General features: G+C 31.6%; 3 protein-coding genes across 10 annotated transcripts; 2 read left to right on the forward strand and 1 right to left on the reverse strand.

The window, feature by feature from the left end:
• Positions 1–1,029: 1,029 nt before the first annotated feature.
• Positions 1,030–2,364, forward strand: LOC122721227 (protein yippee-like At4g27745). 3 transcript variants are annotated; one of them, XM_043956403.1, is made up of 3 exons: positions 1,030–1,242; positions 1,443–1,560; positions 1,942–2,364. In XM_043956403.1, exons 2-3 carry the CDS (start codon positions 1,468–1,470, stop codon positions 2,167–2,169), a joined length of 321 nt encoding a protein of 106 aa, XP_043812338.1. In that variant the 5' UTR covers positions 1,030–1,242; positions 1,443–1,467; the 3' UTR covers positions 2,170–2,364. The 3 variants fall into 3 exon arrangements, with proteins under 3 accessions (XP_043812338.1, XP_043812336.1, XP_043812337.1); XM_043956401.1 differs by having other exon boundaries at positions 1,039–1,338; XM_043956402.1 differs by lacking the exon at positions 1,030–1,242 and having other exon boundaries at positions 1,345–1,560.
• Positions 2,365–7,341: 4,977 nt separating this feature from the next.
• Positions 7,342–11,054, forward strand: LOC122723624 (outer mitochondrial transmembrane helix translocase-like). Its single transcript, XM_043956366.1, has 5 exons — positions 7,342–7,636; positions 8,683–8,983; positions 9,545–9,703; positions 9,858–10,153; positions 10,667–11,054. Exons 1-5 carry the CDS (start codon positions 7,439–7,441, stop codon positions 10,877–10,879), a joined length of 1,167 nt encoding a protein of 388 aa, XP_043812301.1. The 5' UTR covers positions 7,342–7,438; the 3' UTR covers positions 10,880–11,054.
• A 1,987-nt stretch (positions 11,055–13,041) lies between these two features.
• LOC110615588 (metal-nicotianamine transporter YSL3) lies at positions 13,042–17,005 on the reverse strand. 6 transcript variants are annotated; one of them, XM_021757546.2, is made up of 10 exons: positions 16,761–17,005; positions 16,598–16,663; positions 16,109–16,357; positions 15,642–16,024; positions 15,385–15,557; positions 15,133–15,230; positions 14,915–15,049; positions 14,644–14,833; positions 14,419–14,533; positions 13,042–14,207 (listed from the first exon to the last, which is right to left on the reverse strand). In XM_021757546.2, the coding sequence occupies exons 4-10, from the start codon at positions 16,009–16,011 to the stop codon at positions 13,294–13,296; spliced, it is 1,995 nt and encodes a 664-aa protein (XP_021613238.1). In that variant the 5' UTR covers positions 16,012–16,024; positions 16,109–16,357; positions 16,598–16,663; positions 16,761–17,005; the 3' UTR covers positions 13,042–13,293. The 6 variants fall into 6 exon arrangements, with proteins under 6 accessions (XP_021613238.1, XP_021613237.1, XP_021613239.1 ...); XM_021757545.2 differs by having other exon boundaries at positions 16,594–16,663; XM_021757547.2 differs by lacking the exon at positions 16,598–16,663.
• Positions 17,006–18,900: the final 1,895 nt, after the last annotated feature.

Below are 18,900 nucleotides of genomic sequence, written 5' to 3' on the forward strand. Positions count from 1 at the left end.
GACCTGGACACCGTAAGTCTCAACTTTTCGTCAAGACTCGTACTCTCAACTACAAGGTGAGACTTTATAAAGTTACCGTTAGCGGATACAATGTAGCAAATCCCTATTGCAAATCCCTAGTAATTAGCCAGTGCCAACCGAATTTTCAAGAGATGTAATAATTAACTCCATCTTCTTACAATATAAGTGCTAATGATCACAGAGACCAATGTACGTATTTTAATACAACTATTTTTAAATTTTAAGTAATTCCTTACATTCACTATTTTTTTCAGTTTACTAACTTGAGTATCAAAGTAGCTGCTATAGACGCCAACCACTTCACGTTCTCTTTCTTACACAATGACTAATCGCAGCACAGTTTTGTTTCAGTTAGATCAAGTTATAATATTAAAGTAGTAATAATAATAATATTCAACAAAACACAATTAAAATTAAAATTAGTATATTTATAGTAATATTTTAAAATTTTTGAATTATTATAATTTAGTTAATATGAACAATTTATTTATTTGTTATTTACTTTCATAAAGAAAATAAGTGAATAAGAAAATTTAAAAAATTCTAATTCTAAATTCTATTTAAAAGAATTAAAAAGTTTATATTTAATCATTAAAAATAATAAAAAAATTTAAAAAGAAAAACTAGTATATTTTTATTTCATAATAAATTAATAATTTAATAATTATTTATGGTGTCAGAGGTGTAGAATTACTTTTAGCAGTCCTGGTTTAACCATCTTAGGCTACCAAAGTCAAACTGACGAAAATTCTAACTTTCAGAGCCAAGTAAAGAATAAGGACTTTTAATGACTTCAGTTGTTCTATTGGTTTAATTGTTGGATTTCAGTGTACAGCTGGAATCCTAATCCAATTCTATTATATAATAATCACTGATTGTAGCATGATTTTTGGTTTATCTTCTCTCTCTCTCTCTCCCTCCTTACCCACTTACAGATTTTCTTTGCTTCCTTTGGTAGGGCAATTATTATTCTTAACATCTATTAGTATTAATTCTCGTTTTTTTTTTCTTTACTTTGTTCATTGTTCTTGTAGTTTACTCTTTCAATACAATCCTGTCTCTATCAAACCCACTTTTTTTTTTGTTGAATTATTTCTTTATTATCTAATTCTAACCTTTCATGGATTCTTCACTTAACCTTGGTCTATTCTTTCACGCTAACGCTCCTTTCACTTTTCTTGGCAGACTTTTGGGTAATTATTGTAGGTAGAGAAACTTGAGGTATCTTGCCCACTATTCGTCATGTTTTGATCTTGTACAGTAAGAGAACTGCAACTTTACTTTCCTTTTTCCAACGCTTGGGAACTTTTCTGCTCTGTGAGTGATCAGTTTTGCTTTTCTTGTATTGGATTATGTTGAATTCAGATGAAGTTTTGTGTGATTTTCTCTATTGGGTTTTCTTTTCTGATGGTGTTTATTAGACTTGAAACCTGAAATTGTTGATTAATGGCGGAATTGGTGGGTCCTCGGTTGTACAGCTGTTATAATTGTCGAAACCATGTTTCTCTTCATGATGATATAATTTCTAAGGCTTTTCAGGTGAAGCACTTGAATCCCTGAAGATATTAACCAATTGTGTTTTAGCTGTTATTTCCTTTCTGTGATATGAGATTTTGTATTATGATCTTTTGATTGAAAATCTTGTACAGCAAATATATGATTTTTTCGTGGGTTTTGAGTGGATGAAACATGAATCCTCATCTGGGTTTACTTTCTGTGAAAATAATTTTTGTGGGTTTAGCTCTTTCTGCGAAAATAATTTTCAGATGTGCTTTCAGTTAAATCTTTACTGCAGGTTTCATCCAGTTACTTAATTCTCTTTTTGTTTTCAATTTGTGGAGGTTATTATTATTATTTTTATAGGAAGTTACAAGAAAATTTTGTATTGTTCAACAATCTATTACATCATTTCCTTCATAGGGAAGAAATGGCCGAGCATTTCTGTTCTCCCACGCAATGAATATTATTGTAGGTGCTAAAGAAGATAGGCATCTGATAACTGGTCTCCATACTGTTGCTGATATCTATTGTGCTGATTGCCGTGAGGTGTTGGGTTGGAAGTACGAGCGAGCTTATGAAGCATCTCAGAAGTACAAGGAAGGGAAATTCATACTTGAGAAGTCGAAAATTGTTAAGGAAAACTGGTAACAACCTGCTAGGATCCTCCTTCGGTTTGTTCCAGCATTGATTGTTAAGCATATAGTTCTTGGTAATGTTCATGTTGTAAAGAAACTGATCAGAATTGAAATTGTCATTGTTTGTCACTGTCATTCTTGCCATGTTCCACATCTGAAAGATATTTGAAGTCTTGATTTATCTGTTAATAAAATTATTTTCACAAAAGCTTATGGTGGTATTGCTCCAGTGTTCTATCTCATCAAGTTAATTGACTGGAACTCGTGTAGGAACTACAAAAAAGAATTCAAAAGAAAAAATAGATCTGGTACATGTTTGAATCTTGTGCTTAGTTATTGATTTGAATCATATGATGTTATGTGATTACTTGGCATATGAGCTTCTTTGAAGTAAAGTGCTTTCTTGAAGAGGATATAAAGATAGCATCTTATTTTTTTTATGAGGTTTCATTACCTTCCATTTGAAGTTCAGCATTAGGCTGAATGAACTGCCTTTTGGAAGTAAAATGCAATTTTCTGTTGCTTCCGGAGAGATCCATTAGAGGAATGTCATAGAAACAATAAGCTTATAAATCATATTCATCCTCAGGTTCTCTGGCATTTGTCTATACATTACAAACTGTGTTTTTAGGCTGCATTCTAGCAGAGGCTCCACTGCAGAAGATCCCATTAAATTGAGCCTACAAGCCTACATATCAGGTCTATACTAATAGCCATAGTTTAAGTTCTTACACACCTGTAGAAAAACTAGATTCTCGAAGTTGTTAGTTGAGCTCTATTCGCCTCCATAGCAGCTCTGCAGGCTGCCTCTTGGCAACTGAGAATAGTTATGATGGGCTCCTCTGCCTCAAGAGCAATGTCCTGTATCTTGACATCAATATTTGCCAATACTTTGATTTGCAGAGTCTTCCTAGCCTCCAGGTGTGCCAGATATGTATTTTTTTTTTTCAAATTCAAACTGAAGCATGCCCACCAATTCATTAATATCCTGAGGCGTGCTTTGGGAAGAGCATGGTACCTTTTTAGCATTATAAGATCAGCCTCAATATCAGAAAACCTGTTGTTGCTTCAGTTACCTGATGAATAATTTTCTCATGGAGAGATAACAACTTTGCAGCTTCTATATTCTTCCCACGCTCATTCTCTGCAGTGCACAATTCTGAGCAGGTAAAGCATGGAGTGACCGGTATTATAGAAAAATCGGTAATCAAGAATTGCCAACTGTAACCCTCAAGCATTTTGGTAGTAAAAACAGGCAAGTCATGTAACCCAGGAGGATCTGGAAGTGTAGAAAGTAGATTATCACAGGCCTCTTTTTCCTGGGGAGATGAAGAGATGTCAGTGAATGTATTCGGAACCCTCGTTCCTCGTTGCTGGCTTAGGCATAGGAGTTGTTCTCCTAGTTGTCCCTAGCCTTATACACTGGTTAGCTCAATGCCACCCCCAATATTTACATTTAGGATGGATGCAACCCCTGCCTGCCTCATAGATTTGTAACTGCGTTTCACAATAGACATAACAAAATACTCATCCTTTTCTCAGAAAAAGAAAAAATTTACCATACAATGATTATATGTACAATGGTTAAATTAGATGTAAGGTATTGATTACGGTAGAATTTATATGGGACATAATGTGATTAATGATTATAGTAGAATCTACATTGATTATGGTTGTATTTACATGAGACATTGACATTATGATTGGATTTACATATGAGACGCTGACGAACGTCGAATCTGTCAAATGTGAGTATTTTTTTTAAGTTCAAAATTTATTTTGTAGATAAGATGAATGAATTTTGACCCTCAGAAATTTATAAAAATTTTTTTTTTTTATTTCAAGTAAGAAAATATAAGAAAAAAAATTAATTTTGAGATAGAAAAGAGAAGGAAAGAAAATCGCAATTGAGAACTTTATTAATAAAGACTGAAAAATAATTATTAAATAAAGTAAGTAATCAAGTTGAAGATAATTTAAATTAAAAGGTTTTATCAGTTATTATTGATATTTAAAAATAATTCACTTAATTTTCTATTGTTTGATTAAAGTGTTCAATCAAGTGAATTTCATAAATTCTTTTTTAATGTTAGAATAATTTAATTGCATTTAATGAAGAACAACTTGATCTTAATTAATAATTTACAAGCAAAATTATTTAAATCAAATCATTCAATTCCTTAATATAAATTACTATGTTAAACGCTATTTGTATTAACTTAATTAAATAATTATGTACTTAATTGAATTAATTAGTAATATATTATCTAAATAAAATATTCAGTAGGCCTCTTAAATACTTAGAAAGACAGCAATGGAAGTGATATTTTTTATGAAGCAGAAGAAGAATGAAAATAGAAAATTAAGATGAAAATAAAATAAAATTGGATATCGCAATTGGATGAAAAAAAACTCAACTAGATTAACCTTTAATTGAAGAAAGGAATTGAGTTTGTTAGGGATCGAATAATAACAAAATACAAAAATAAGTACGAAAAATAAATAACACACAGATTAAATGTAGTTCACCAATTTAGCTACGTCCATGGCGGTTAGGGTTTTCTTATTTATCTGTGAGTTTTCCAACAAAATACACTATGAGAATTACATATTTATATGTTCAGAAAAAATATAAAAATAAAATAAAATAGTCCTCAAAATATATCATTAGTATATACTCATGGGGTATGGTATGCAGTACATAATATATCATTAGCTTCTATATCTCAATAGAGTTAAGTGCAGTAATATCAAAAAAAAGTATGTGCTCGACAATGTGTAAATTAGTGTTGTGTTCATTAAGCAGACTCATATTTACAGCTAATACAGAAATCACATAATTCAAGTATATGTCACGCTTTGTGTTAAAAATGATTCTAAATTGTGAGACTAACTAAAATCTAAAATTTACCTTATGTTTTTTCATTGTATATCAAAGAAAGAACAATTCATATTTGGTTAGTTCAGTGGGAATTTTATTCTTTTTAGAAAAAATATAACAAAGAAACCTATGGATACATCTAAGAGCGAGGCTTTGAATTTTATTTGCTTTTGATTTACCACCCTTAATTCAAGTCATGAATTCCCTATTAATTTCTTATAAACCTGTACCGGAATTCAATATGCAAGATAATCACACAAATAGTTTAAATATAGAGCTGTTTTTACATATTCTTTATCATAAACACCTAAATCAAGATTAAAACTTGTAATGAAATAATACACCAATTTATCTCTCAACCTAAAGCGAACAAGTAGTATATTCAAATTGAGAATTTTAGCATTATAAGAATACTCAAAAGTAGTATAGAATTTCCTACATAACTCAACTTATGATGAAAAATTAATCTCTAAAAATTTTCTTCAGCCAATATTATCATTTAACTCATAAATCTCATCAAACATCAAATACATGAAAACTTATAGAAATGTATAAATTTATTTAATAAAAGGCTTATTAACTCAAATAATTCAAACATTTTGTCAACTCACTATTTATATCCTAAACTTTTAATTTTGAACTATTAAACTAAACCTTTAAAATTTATTATTATTTTATTCATAAGTCCAAATCGATTTTGACCGGAATTTAAAAATGTCAACTATCATCCCACAAGCCTTTTTTTATTATTTTCTAGTTAATTATATTTTTAGTTTTTTGAATGAAATAATCCAAACCTTTTTGTAATTTCATATTTATATTTCAACCTTTTTGTAATTTCATATTTATATTTCAACCTTTTTGTTGATCGGACAAAATAAACTGTTATAGGTTATAAGAAGTAAATATGTTAATATAGGAAATAAATATTTATACATGGTATTAGATTCTTATCCATAGATATTTAAATTGTTTTTGAAAACTTAAGGCTAAGATAATATTTAGAGATTTAGGGTTCTGTTCATTGGGTTTATCCACAAGGCTAACATTTGGAGACATAGGACTCTATTCATGGGGTTACCAATGGTAACGTTTGAAAACTTAAGGTTCTATTCATTTGAATTATCTATAAAGGGTAACGTTTGGAGACTTAGGGCTATGTTTATCGGGTTATCCATCAAGGTAACATTTGGAGACTTAGAACTCTGTTCATCGAGCACTATTCCTGTTCATTGGGTACTGTTCATGGGTTTTGTTCTTCTGATCCTTTGTTTATTTTAATTGTTTTGGGTTGGTTGTTCTTATAACTGAAGTTGATTATATATGTAACAAGTTGGGCATGATTAACATTTATATTTCAACTTGAGAGAGAGTGTTATAGATTATAGGAAGTAAATATGTTAATATAGGAAATAAATATTGATAGATTAATCAGTTGCTTAATCTTAGGAATTGTATAATTATAGATTTGATTTTCCTTCTCTTTAGATACAATATCTTATATATAAATAGGTTGTAATTTCTATTGTGAAGGATAACAAATATTATCATTCTACATAAACCAAACATTTTCACAAATTCATATTTATATTCCAACATTCAAATCTTGAAGAGCGGAAATACAATTATCAAAATACACAAAAGATCAGTGACCACATCCTTGTTCAAAGCATCGATACAGAAAAAAAAATCAAATTAGTCAATAACTTTTTTTAAAACTCTGGTTGCAATAGAGATGATAGAATCTAAATAAATAAAACGATAATAAATAAAGAAATAATAATTAAGGGGACTAATTTAAAAAAAAATAATTATTTATTTCTTATTAAGTCTCTTTTTTTTCAAACTAGCCTCTCTTATCCATTGTTTTTATTTTTATTCAATTTATGTTCTACTTTATCTGTTACCATCAAAACTGTGAAAAAAAAAAAAACACTTACCAATTTGAATTTTTTTTCTCCAACAGTACTTTAATTAAAGATATAACTATTTGATCGTTTAGATGTCTTGATAATTGTTGTTGTAACTATTTAGATTGAGATATGAATGTGAAGTTTTTTTTAAAAAATATTAAATATTTAATTTAATTATCTAAAACTGAATTTAAAATATAAACAAAAACATTTAGATTATTTGAGTTAATTCGCCGTAATAAAAAAAATTAGAAGTGTGCTAATTTCAACATTTCAAACAAGTTCATAATCTGTGGAGCAATATTGGAGCCCAAGCCCATAGGCGTGAGGTGCCGAACCGACTCAAAAGAAACAACGTTCCAGGACATAATTCCCTTCTTCCCGAGCACTCTCCTACCAGAGCATAGCTTCAATTTTCAGGAGAGACTACGTCTTTAATCTTTTCTCAAATTGTAGAATTTGTGACACCCTATCAAGAGAGCAAAGAAATGGGTGGCTTATCGGAGACCAAGTTCTTGCAGGAGCTTGTATTATACGCTGCAAGTGCAGCCCTAAGTTGTCTGGTATTGTTTGCGGGCCTCCGACATCTTGACCCTAACCGTGAGGCTTCGAAGAAGGCTCTTGAACAGAAGAAGGAAATTGCGAAGCGGTTGGGTCGCCCTCTTATCCAGACCAATCCCTACGAGGTACTTCTAATCCTGTGTATATTTTTTTTTTAGTTGGAAGAGTTTCTTAATTACTCATTTGGTTAGCTAATTTCGCAAACAACAAACTAATTGATGTGGGTTATATGAATTTTTCACCACTATGTTAAACACCAAGTTCACGTCAAAAGTGGGATAAAGAATTTTTTATGGGTATTTTTAGATTGTGAGGATGGAGAGAAATGATAGGTTGAATGTGTACTTAGGTGATTTATTTCGAAAAACATGTGTCATTCTTTAAAGAATTTTGAAACTAGTGTTTATCTGAGTTGAAATTTTTTTTGTGAATTGTGATTAGGTGTTTTTGATTTTAGGTTAAAATTAATTTGATGACATTTACAATATATAAGTTTCTTTTGATTGTTAATTCTTGAATGTGAATGAATTCTTATGTTCAGTATGCATTTTAAAGTCCTATTAAAAATAGGTGTAATTTTTCCAAAAACACTCCAATTGTTTTTCCTCCTTTTTAATTATAAATTCCAACTGATACAGTTTGAGCCAAAATCAAATTCAGAGCTATCAAGGAATCCAAAATGTTAATACCTCAATGATGATGTTTGACAACACAACATCAGTAATGGTCTCCATGCTGATTATTTGTTTGAGTAAATGTAAATAAAACACAGGATTTTAATGGGATAGCAAAAGTGCAGCCTTTAGTGACAGGATTAAGGTTCTTAGGCAAGAGATTTAATTAACACCGACTTGTCTTTGAATCATTATGTGGGTTTAGCAGGTAAAACCACCTTTGATTCTGTTTTTAACCTTTTGAATTTTACATGTCAGTCTCAGTGGGGGAAGTGGTTGCACTATGGAAACCTTTCCTCTTTCATGAGTGTGTGGAAGATTTAACCACTTCTGAGGTTCTCAGCAACTGATTGATGGTCTAAAAGTTTTTAGATTTTGCATGTTTGGCAATATGATTGGTTGTAATAAAGGCTCTTTGAGGCTTATGATCAATTCCACAATTTTACACTATTAACTTGCTTTGAATATCCTTGACTCCTTTATTTCATTTTTAACAGGATGTAATAGCTTGTGATGTCATAAATCCCGATCACATTGATGTGGAATTTGATTCAATTGGAGGATTGGAAAGTATTAAGCAATCATTGTATGAACTGGTGATTCTTCCTCTGAGGAGACCTGACCTTTTTTCACATGGGAAGCTTCTTGGGCCCCAAAAAGGAGTCCTGTTATACGGACCACCAGGTACTGGTAAGACAATGCTTGCCAAAGCTATTGCAAAAGAGTCAGGAGCTGTTTTCATTAATGTGAGGATCTCCAATCTGATGAGCAAGTGGTTTGGTGATGCTCAAAAGCTCGGTGAGTAATTCTAGTTTTCACTTCGATTTTATATGATATCTCGTCATGAATCTCTTAATCTTTTGAATGAATTTAGTCCAACTATCATTGAGATAAAATATTTGTGAGAAACCATTCTTTGTAATTAAGTTGAATCTATGTTGTATGGTTTCATTGGGCTCTGGGGGAAAATTGGAATGATGTCAGTAGACTTGGTATAATTCTTTAGGTTAAAACTCATATGACAATCTCTTTCTGATGGCATCATGAGCCTTTGAGCCCTCTCTCTCTCTCTCTCTCTCTCTCTCTCTCCCGCTCTCTCTCTTTGCACGTCATTAATTTCAAATATAAGGTGGTTCAATCATTTGCATTTTTTGATGTGGACATTGAGGTTGAGAAGTTTCTGATATGGTTCGACCTTTCTTTCTCTCCTTTAAATCTATGTTATTTCTTATTTGGTTCATTCGATGCAAAATTATTTATATTAACAGGAAATAGGTGAAGCAAGTAAAGGTTCCTTTTGCAATTCTTCTGCCAAGGGTTAATCTGATGTACTGTTTATTTTCTGCTATCCTGTGACAGTGGCTGCTGTTTTTAGCCTGGCTTATAAACTTCAGCCTGCTATTATATTTATTGATGAGGTCGACAGTTTTTTGGGGCAGCGTCGTACTACAGATCACGAGGCTTTGACTAATATGAAGACCGAGTTCATGGCTTTGTGGGATGGGTTTACGACAGACCGTGAGTTCTTGTCCTGAAACAGTTACATTTTGTGTTTTCTTCTGTGGAATTGACAGTCTGTATGTGCCATATGTAGGATCCTTGAAACTGAGGTTTGCAGGGTTTAGTTGTACCTACTTGGCCTAAACTATTTTGTTGATTTCATGTATTTTAGAGAATGCACAAGTGATGGTTCTTGCTGCAACAAACCGCCCATCAGAACTTGATGAAGCAATACTACGGCGCCTTCCCCAGGCCTTTCAGATTGGGATGCCTGATCGCAGGGAAAGAGTTGATATATTGAAGGTTATTCTGAAGGGCGAGAAAGTGGAAGAAGGCATTGATTTTGACTACATAGCAAGCTTGTGTGAGGGTTACACAGGTTCTGATCTTCTTGAACTCTGCAAGAAAGCAGCTTACTTTCCTATTAGGGACCTACTGGATGAGGAGAAGAAGGGGAAACGATATAGTGTGAGTATATTCTTCTTTTTTTTTTTTTTGGTTTGCTCTTTCAATTGTATTTATAATATGGGATATGAAAAATCTTATTTGCAAAAATATTAGAAATTTTTTAGATCTATTTTAATGGTGGCTGGGCTTATACACATCTAAATTCATAAAGTCTGTTTTGATGGGTATACTTGTCAATGTGTTACAGTCAAACTGTTGCTTCTGTGTGTGTAAAAAAATTATTGGGCTGTAACTTCTCAAAATTGTATAGACTATTAGTAACCGAACCCAATTAGGTTAATCCTCTTCATTTTTTTTCACTCTTGCATACATTTTTCCCTATTCCTCTACTGTCTAGCTATGATTTTCCTTTGCTGACTTTGTGATGTCTTAAGTTGACTTGAACCTTAGCAAGAAATGAAATTAAGTGCTCTATGAGCAGCCATTTCCTCCGGAAACCTCACTTTTATCTTTATGTCTAGCTATTTGAGACTTACTCTTTTGTGATTTTCAATTATAATTTTTCCCCCTCAGGCACCAAGGCCTTTGCGCCAATCAGATTTGGAAAATGTTGTTGCCACATCAACTAAGACAAGGATTGCTGCAAATGAGTACACTAGATCCAACTCACAATCACCTGGATGGTCTAGACAGTCGGACGACCATGTTCAAGCCACAATCAATGAACTCTCTAAACTTGTAGTTTCCCAAATATTGAACATTCAGTCAGATGCCCAGGACCATTGAAAATTATTGTCGTCTTTAATTCTCTGCAAATGATATGTCATTTTGTAAGATCATCATCCCACAATTATAGTTCTATTTATTTAGTGCTCTGAGTTGGATCCCATGCAGAAAATCTTATGTATGTAATCAAGCTGTTAATCTATTGATTTGAGGGCTTTGACATGCTCTTGAATGTCTTGGGATTCCAGATTTTCACAAGCAGAATTCTTGGTTGCTTGCTGCAACACGGTTACAGCACCTTTTTTAACTGGATTCACTTGAAAGAATCTGGAACCACTCTTTCCTGATTTTGCTTGGTTTTATTGAGATCTAGAAATTTAACATTCTGATATAGCCGTCGGAAACACTCTGACCAACTGTTTATTTTACTCTCAGAATTTTCTGAATGTTCCGATAAGTAAGCTGAAGAAAAACTTGCATGCAGTTTTTGCATGTATTTATACATGAATATGACAGTTACAAGTTGGATTTGGATTTTTCTCCTCGTTCAGTTCTTAGACAGTCATTTTTTAAAGATGATTTAATTTTTTTCTTTCACTGGATAAATGTTTTCAATTGATTGATTTTTTTATTATTTTTTATTTTTTATATTTGTTTCTTTCTTGAAGTGGTTGGCTTTCATCTGTTTTTACATAGTGCCTGTCAGCCTTTACTTGTCGTCCGGAAGACCATTTGCAACAGGCCTACTAGGCTAATAGCGAACGGTAATGGGTCTATCTTCGAGATACTCATGATCCCCTACACATGGGTTGTTGTAGTTCTTCTCGAGCTAAATTTATCACAACATGCATCTCTGCGATTCGATGAATCTCTTTCATCTACTGCTTTTTCAAGCTTTTACCTAGCCATAGTTTCTAGGGTCTAATAAAATATGGTTGGATTTTCTTAACTTTTAGACGTTAGCTTATTCTTCTCCACCTGTGTAGAAAGGCATTTCAAAACCATTGGTCTTTGTGGTTTTGTGTCCTACTTTATGTAGGAAAAGATTTCTTCTCAGCTTTTGCTTCTATTTTTCACCTCTAGAGCTGTTTATGATTATCGAGGGTTTTTAACCGAATTGAAAAATCATTTTCAATCGCATTAAAATAAATAATAACTTAATTATAAGAATTAAATTATTCTAAATTAAATTTATTTAATTATTTAATTTTAACTCTATTTCCTTGTAAGAATTATATTGAAACTGAGCATCAATTTTGTGTCTATATATATTTTAATAGTTTTAGTAATATTATGATTTTATTATATAATTTTAATAATATGTTTAATATGTTATGTAATTTCAATATAATTTTATAAATTATTTTTTCAAAATTATAATTCTATTTAAAGAATTTAAATTTAAATTTTATAAATTATTAAATAATATATGATTGAAAACAGTAAATAAATAAGGATATAAATAAAATAAATTATTTGTGAGCTATTTAGACTTATTGTGTGTATATATATTATCTCTTTAATTATTTTTATATTTAATATTGTCTGATTATTTTAATAAATTAAATTATTCATATAATTTAATTATAATACACTCTCTTAACTATTAAATAGTTATTAATAATATTATAAAATAACCATATATTTTAATTAATTATTAAAGACATCTAATTATATGATTTTAAGTTAAAATAACCACATACACTCTCTTAACTTTTTTACGTTTCAAATTATTGAAAATTATTGTCTTTACGCCCACATCAAAAAGACAACAGATGCACGAAATTGCATAATAAAGAAAGTGTTAACAATAAAGCAATTTTCTTAAAAATATTATGATCAATCAAAATTCAAATTTCTTTATACATGTTATTAAATAAATAAAATAGTAAATTGGTCTCAACTGCATATGAATGAAAATTTTACTTTGGATCTATAAATTTTATTTAGTGATTTTTAATTAAATTAATTTTATTAAATAAATTTAATTATATATTATTGTTTGCCATATAAATGATAAATTAAAGTGTATCATGTTACTCATTAAAAATGAAATAAATTAATAAATAAAGTAGTCTTTAACTAGAGAATCAAAAAGATAAGTCTCAAGCAGTTAAACTCTATCAAGGCTCAAAACTATCAACTCTATAAAACTTTCAGTAAATCATTGATATTGTGAAATCTAGTTAGAATAGAACAAGCCCTTAAATCATACACTTCAATTGAAAAAACAAAATCAAATGATTTTATTTATTTATTCTATCTTATTGTTTTCCAATTTCAAATAAGAAATATATTTTTATTTTTTATTTTTTGATTGCTCTAACTAGTTCCTGTATACAATACACTATTTCAACGTGCCCTGCAACTTACTGCTTAAGAAGGGGAAGCTCTCTAATTATTCTCTATATTTGTGCCTATAATAAAGTTTATTGGTCAAAAGCTACAGATTTTGCGAGCTCTCAACCGCATTTCTACTTGAAACTCATGCATATTGGAGGATGAATTTTAGCCAGTGCAAGGATGGATGAGGGGAGAATCCATAAACCATCTCCACAGATCAAGCCGGAGGCCACTGCAGGAATCATCAAACCTGCTCTTCTGCTGTTTAGCTTGTGCCAAGCAAACACAACCAGACTCCCCACACACATATCAATTGCGAAGTTCGCCCCGACTAAGAAAGGTACTGCCATAGCCATTGGGAGAGGGATCCATTTGCCAATGTTTTTTGGGAATAGATCTCTTACCAAATTGGCTGCGATAGCGAAGGCAAAAAAACCATAACAAAGCTGCAAGCAATGCTGGGGAAGGGCAGAGAATCCTTCGACACCAAGAATCGCCATGTTTCGGTATATGAGGCCATATGGAGCTTTATACTCTCCATCAGGATTCCCCACATCAAAAGCCTTGTAGAAGAGAAAGAATGTAAGAGGAGCTACAACACAACCTATTGCAGTCCCAATCACCTGGCTAAGAAGCATCGACCGAGGAGAAGTAAGAGTTAGATGACCAGTCTTGAAATCATGCATCAAATCAGAAGAATAGGAAACAATGGATTTAATCAGGCCACATCCCACAAGTCCTGCGACAACCCCGTTATTTCCTCCAGATATGGCTGCAAGTATGAAAAGGGCCACCTTTCCATAGTTATACGCCATATTCATGTCGGTTAGACCAGCACCATAAGCATTGCAGAAGCTAAGAGAAGGTGCAAGAATGTAGGCAACCACTACATAGTACCACTTTAGCTCAGGAAACATGAGAGGGATCACAATGATGGAAATGATGGAGAACGCAGTGTACCCTAAACATGCTACCCACATTGGAATAGTTTCTCTTATGAAAAATTCATTCCTCCGAAGATCATCCGGAGCTTGTTTCGACTCATCTGAAACCACATATAGGAAAGTTAATATCTTATGCTACCCTGATGAATTCAACATTGCATAAATGTTTTATCCTATTCTTTTTCTTTCCCTTTTTTCTGTTTTACATTTGGCGATGCAAACTCTAATACCATTAAGCTAGAGATACCGGAGCTGACCCCAATGTCTTGAGAACTAAGTTGCCAAAATCGAACATACAGAACTGAAAATTACCTGTTCTAGAATTGTTAGTCTTTGCTCTGGCACGGATGCTATTGGCAGTAAAATATAGTATCTTGACAAAATTGTAGAGCCCGTCTCCGAGGATCAGAGCAATAGAAATAAAGACCTGCAACAGATATGAGATATTAAAACACTGATTTTAGCAATCACCACCATTTCTGAAAGATGACAGGAGCTTTACTAAAGCAAGTAATCGAAAATGAACTAGTATAGGACCTTGTAACCATTTAGACTCTTCATATTGCTTTCTGGTAAAGTAGCAGGAAACCAATCTCCTTTATTCCCTCCTATCAGTGGCCACATGATTCCCCAAGAAAGTACAGCGCCAAGTAGCAAAGACAAATTCACAAGATGGGAACAGATCATTCCTGCTCCTACGTAAGTAGAACTGAAGTCAAAGAAAAATCTGCAAAATCCAATTTGTTCAATCAATGGAGAATTAATCCCACGTTGAGATACAAACTGTAAGTATAATATGAACACTCACGAGTTTTTCCAAGCTTTCAATCCAAATGTAGGGAACTGAGAAAATCCACATCTCTCTCCACCAGAGTAAAACCACTGAAAGAAAGCCCAGATGAAGCTTATTGAAAAGAACTTCATGAACCCATGAACCTGCTTCCTGCAAGAAGTATACTTAATGCTTCATGATCAAATTTCCAATTAATATTCAATTGGCATGAACTACGTAAATTAGATGCATACCTAGCAAGCTTGTCTCCTTTAGAAGTATGGAAACCATTGATGAGAACCGCAGTTGCGGTTCCACTTGGATAAGTTAATTTATAATCTATTATCATGATCTGGTTTACCAAAAATGCATAAATTAGATACCATTTCCAGTCCCACAAGTAAATATAAAGAAGTTTAATAATGAAATTAACTAATAAATTATGCAAACATGTAATCCATCAAGCAATAGGATTAGTTAAAGGGAAAAAACCAAAAAGGGATTACCTTCCTAAGAGGAACCAACGCAAGCAGCCCAACAAAACTGCTAACAAAGAGGAAACCAGTCATCCAGCCAATCCCAGGTTCCTTTATGCTGCCAGGAGCATTCCCTTCTGTATCAACTCCAGCTTGCTCATATGTCTTCCTATTCAATGCCAGAAGATAAGACCCAAAACCACCTGATATTCAATAATTTTTACAAAATGAGCCAAGAAAAAATAGGAAAATTTCATAGAACAAGTCATAAGATCAAAGCCTCCAACCTCCAACAGCAATGCTATAACAAGCAACGGCACAAGTTTGAATTATGGTATTCTCTTGTCTAGTGAACGGATTGGTTACAATTCCAGCCTTCTGAAGAAGCTTAGTCCATGTTCTAATAAAAACAAAAGCCAGTAGAGCAGCAGAAACATTCAGATTGGGTACTAGGCCTGTGGTGAGGTTCAGCTTCATCACTATCACACTGTATATGATGCCAATTACTAAGCTAGCTACGACCCCTCTAACTGTGATCTGTTTATTCCACGGAGCAATTCTACTTGTGTACTCTGGCTCATCTCCCATCTCTTCCGAATTCTCCTTCTCAATCCCTTTCGTTTCTTCCATGTGCACAGTCCCCATTAGATTATTCATCAAAATATTCTACCTAAACAACCAACACAAGACGCAATTTTGATACCAAGAAGTGATAAAATATATACATATATTTAAAAGAGAAACCTGATCTTACCCTTTTAAGTCTTCTTCTTGCTGCTGGTTTTCTTGTTTCTCCCTTTGGTAGTAAGTAAATGTAACAGAAAGTTGAAAAGGTAGCAAAGATCCAAATTTGAAATATATAGTTAACGACAAATCTCAAAGGAACATTACCCAATGAGTAAAACTTCTAGAGAGATGAAAAAAGGAGAAACACTCAAAATCAGCATCAAATGGGTGGACTGGGGGAGGGTTACAACGTGCTCTGCTTTAACTTGCAGAATCCCTTCAAAGAAAAAACAGACGTTAGCCCACAATCTTCAATGGGATCCTTGTATGAAAGAAGAGAAGCCACAAGCACCAGTTGAGCCTTTCAATGTAATATGGACAGCATTAAATGCCATAACAAAAGCATAGCCGCAATTGGGTTTTCGATAATCAAAACATTGATTTGGTTTAAGTTGACAAAGAACTAGATGACACATGAAATAGAAGCAAGCAAGCAACTATCTATTATCTCACCAACCCAAACTAAGAAGACCCATTTGAACATGGACTGCAAAGAAGTTAAAACACATATTTTTTCAATAATCTGCAGTACAGAGAACAGAGTAGTCAGACTCTTCCAACGAGGATGATATATAAAATTCTGAACCCATATTCTGGAGTCATGCTACAATCATTATCACCTCTTTACTTTCTTGGATTGAGTTGGGTATGATGGCAATGGAAGTGGTTATAAGGAGAGGGAGAGATTAGGACAAAACACCGCTTGGTTTAGGAGCTGCTGAGCACTTCACTTGAAAGTGTCCTTTCACTGTTGGGGCGTGTGGCTTGCAACATGAGGTTGCCTTGCTTTCAAAACGAATATGAAAGGAAAGCGATTTTCAAGGCCAAGAATCCACGAATGAGTGCATGATGCAAGAGAGAGAGAGATAATGAGGAAGTGGGAAAGCAGACTTTGTTTATGGTGGGTGGACCAAGATGGTGAGTTTGAGTGGGTTGGGGTACTTTGTTCATACAAACCATTAATAATTTTCAAGAGAAAAATATCGTCAGCCCTTTACTGGATTTTTTTTTTCAATTTTGCTAAAGTTATTTTCAAAATTCATTATAAAAAACGTTTACCCAATCAAACTAAATTAAAATAAATCAAATTCAATTAATTCAATTCTAATTTAAATTTTATTTAAAATTAATTCGATTTAACTTTTACTGATCATCAAATTTTTTTGACAGGAGAATCATCAAATTTTATTTCTATTTATTTGTACTCTCCCCTAATTCTTTTATAATTCAGTATAAATAATTTTATAAAAAAATCATTTAAATAAATTATTAAAAAATCATTTATAATTTTATATTCATATGCAATAAAATTTTCAAAGTTATAAAATTTTAATTTTTTTAGAAATGTTAAAAAATCTTTAGGGATAATTTAAAAAATTAAATAAATTTTTTATAAAATTGTTCTTGATTTTATTTACTTTAAAATGATTTTTTATAATAAAAAGCTAAAATTTTCATTTCAAGTATAAATATTAATTAAATTGATTTTTTTCTATCATGATTCATGATATCAATAGAGAGTTTATATATTTAATATAATAATAATAATTAATGAAGTTTTTTATATTATAAAAATAAATAATTTCATAATAAATAAAATTCAAATTTCAAACTTTTAGATACCCTTAAAATTAAAGAAATTTTTATCTAAAAATAATGGAGTTTTACATATTAATATAATATTATATGAGTCTTTTTCTAGGAAAAAAAAAGTTAATAATGACAAAATCCAAGCACAACTTGCGTTAGTCGTAGTTGGATAAAGCGAGCTATTTGATTGGGAATTACTTGCGTGTAAAACATGCAGAGGGGACAGATGATTGTTTGATTTTGATGTGGCTTTATATTTGTTCAACGAGATTCTTATTATAATAGCCTCTGATGATGCTAATTCACCCAATCAAACCTCTCCTCTTTTTCAAGAGATAAACATCAAAAGGTCTACTACCCAACATGTACAACTACATATAAAGAAAAATAAACAAAAGCCCAAACTAGCACTCCGGCCCATGAATTAGAAGCATTAGCAACTTTAGATCAATAGTAGGCAGTATTCAATTCAAATAAAAAACGATCGAATTGAATTAATTTAAATTTTTAATTCAGTTATTTATTTATTTTAATTTAATTTTTTTATTTATTTCGATTCAATTTTTAATTTTAAAATTTTTAAATAATTCAGTTCGATTCGATTTTATATTGAATCTCACATCGATTGTGAAAATATATAATGTGCCCCTTATATAGGACATAGACACTCCTCCCTTGAGTTAGCTTTTAATATGGTATCAGAGTCTCTCATTCGATGTTAGATCTCCTATAAATATGCCACACACCAGTAAAATTTTAAGCGTGAGAAATGTGTTGAATCTCACATCGATTATGAAAAGGGATAATATATCCCTTATATGAGCTATAGATACTTCTCCCCTTGAGTTAACTTTTTGGATAAGTTAGACATGATTCAAATTTAATATTTTAATAAAAAAAATTAAAAAAATTAAATTCAACCGAACAGAGATAATAGTATATTATTTTCAATAATATAAATAAATTAGATTATATTAAAGTTAAAATATTTCAATTAAAAATTAAAATATTAAAATAAATCATAAAAGATAAAAAATTTATTAAAAATTTAAATTGATAAAATTGAATGTAATCAAATCAATTTTTTATTTTTAATTAAAGTTAATTTAATTTTATTTTAAAAAATATTAAATTTTTAATTTTTAATTTATTTAATTATATTTACTATAT

Source organism: Manihot esculenta, chromosome 5 (assembly GCF_001659605.2).
Source record: "Manihot esculenta cultivar AM560-2 chromosome 5, M.esculenta_v8, whole genome shotgun sequence".
NCBI lineage: Eukaryota > Viridiplantae > Streptophyta > Magnoliopsida > Malpighiales > Euphorbiaceae > Manihot > Manihot esculenta.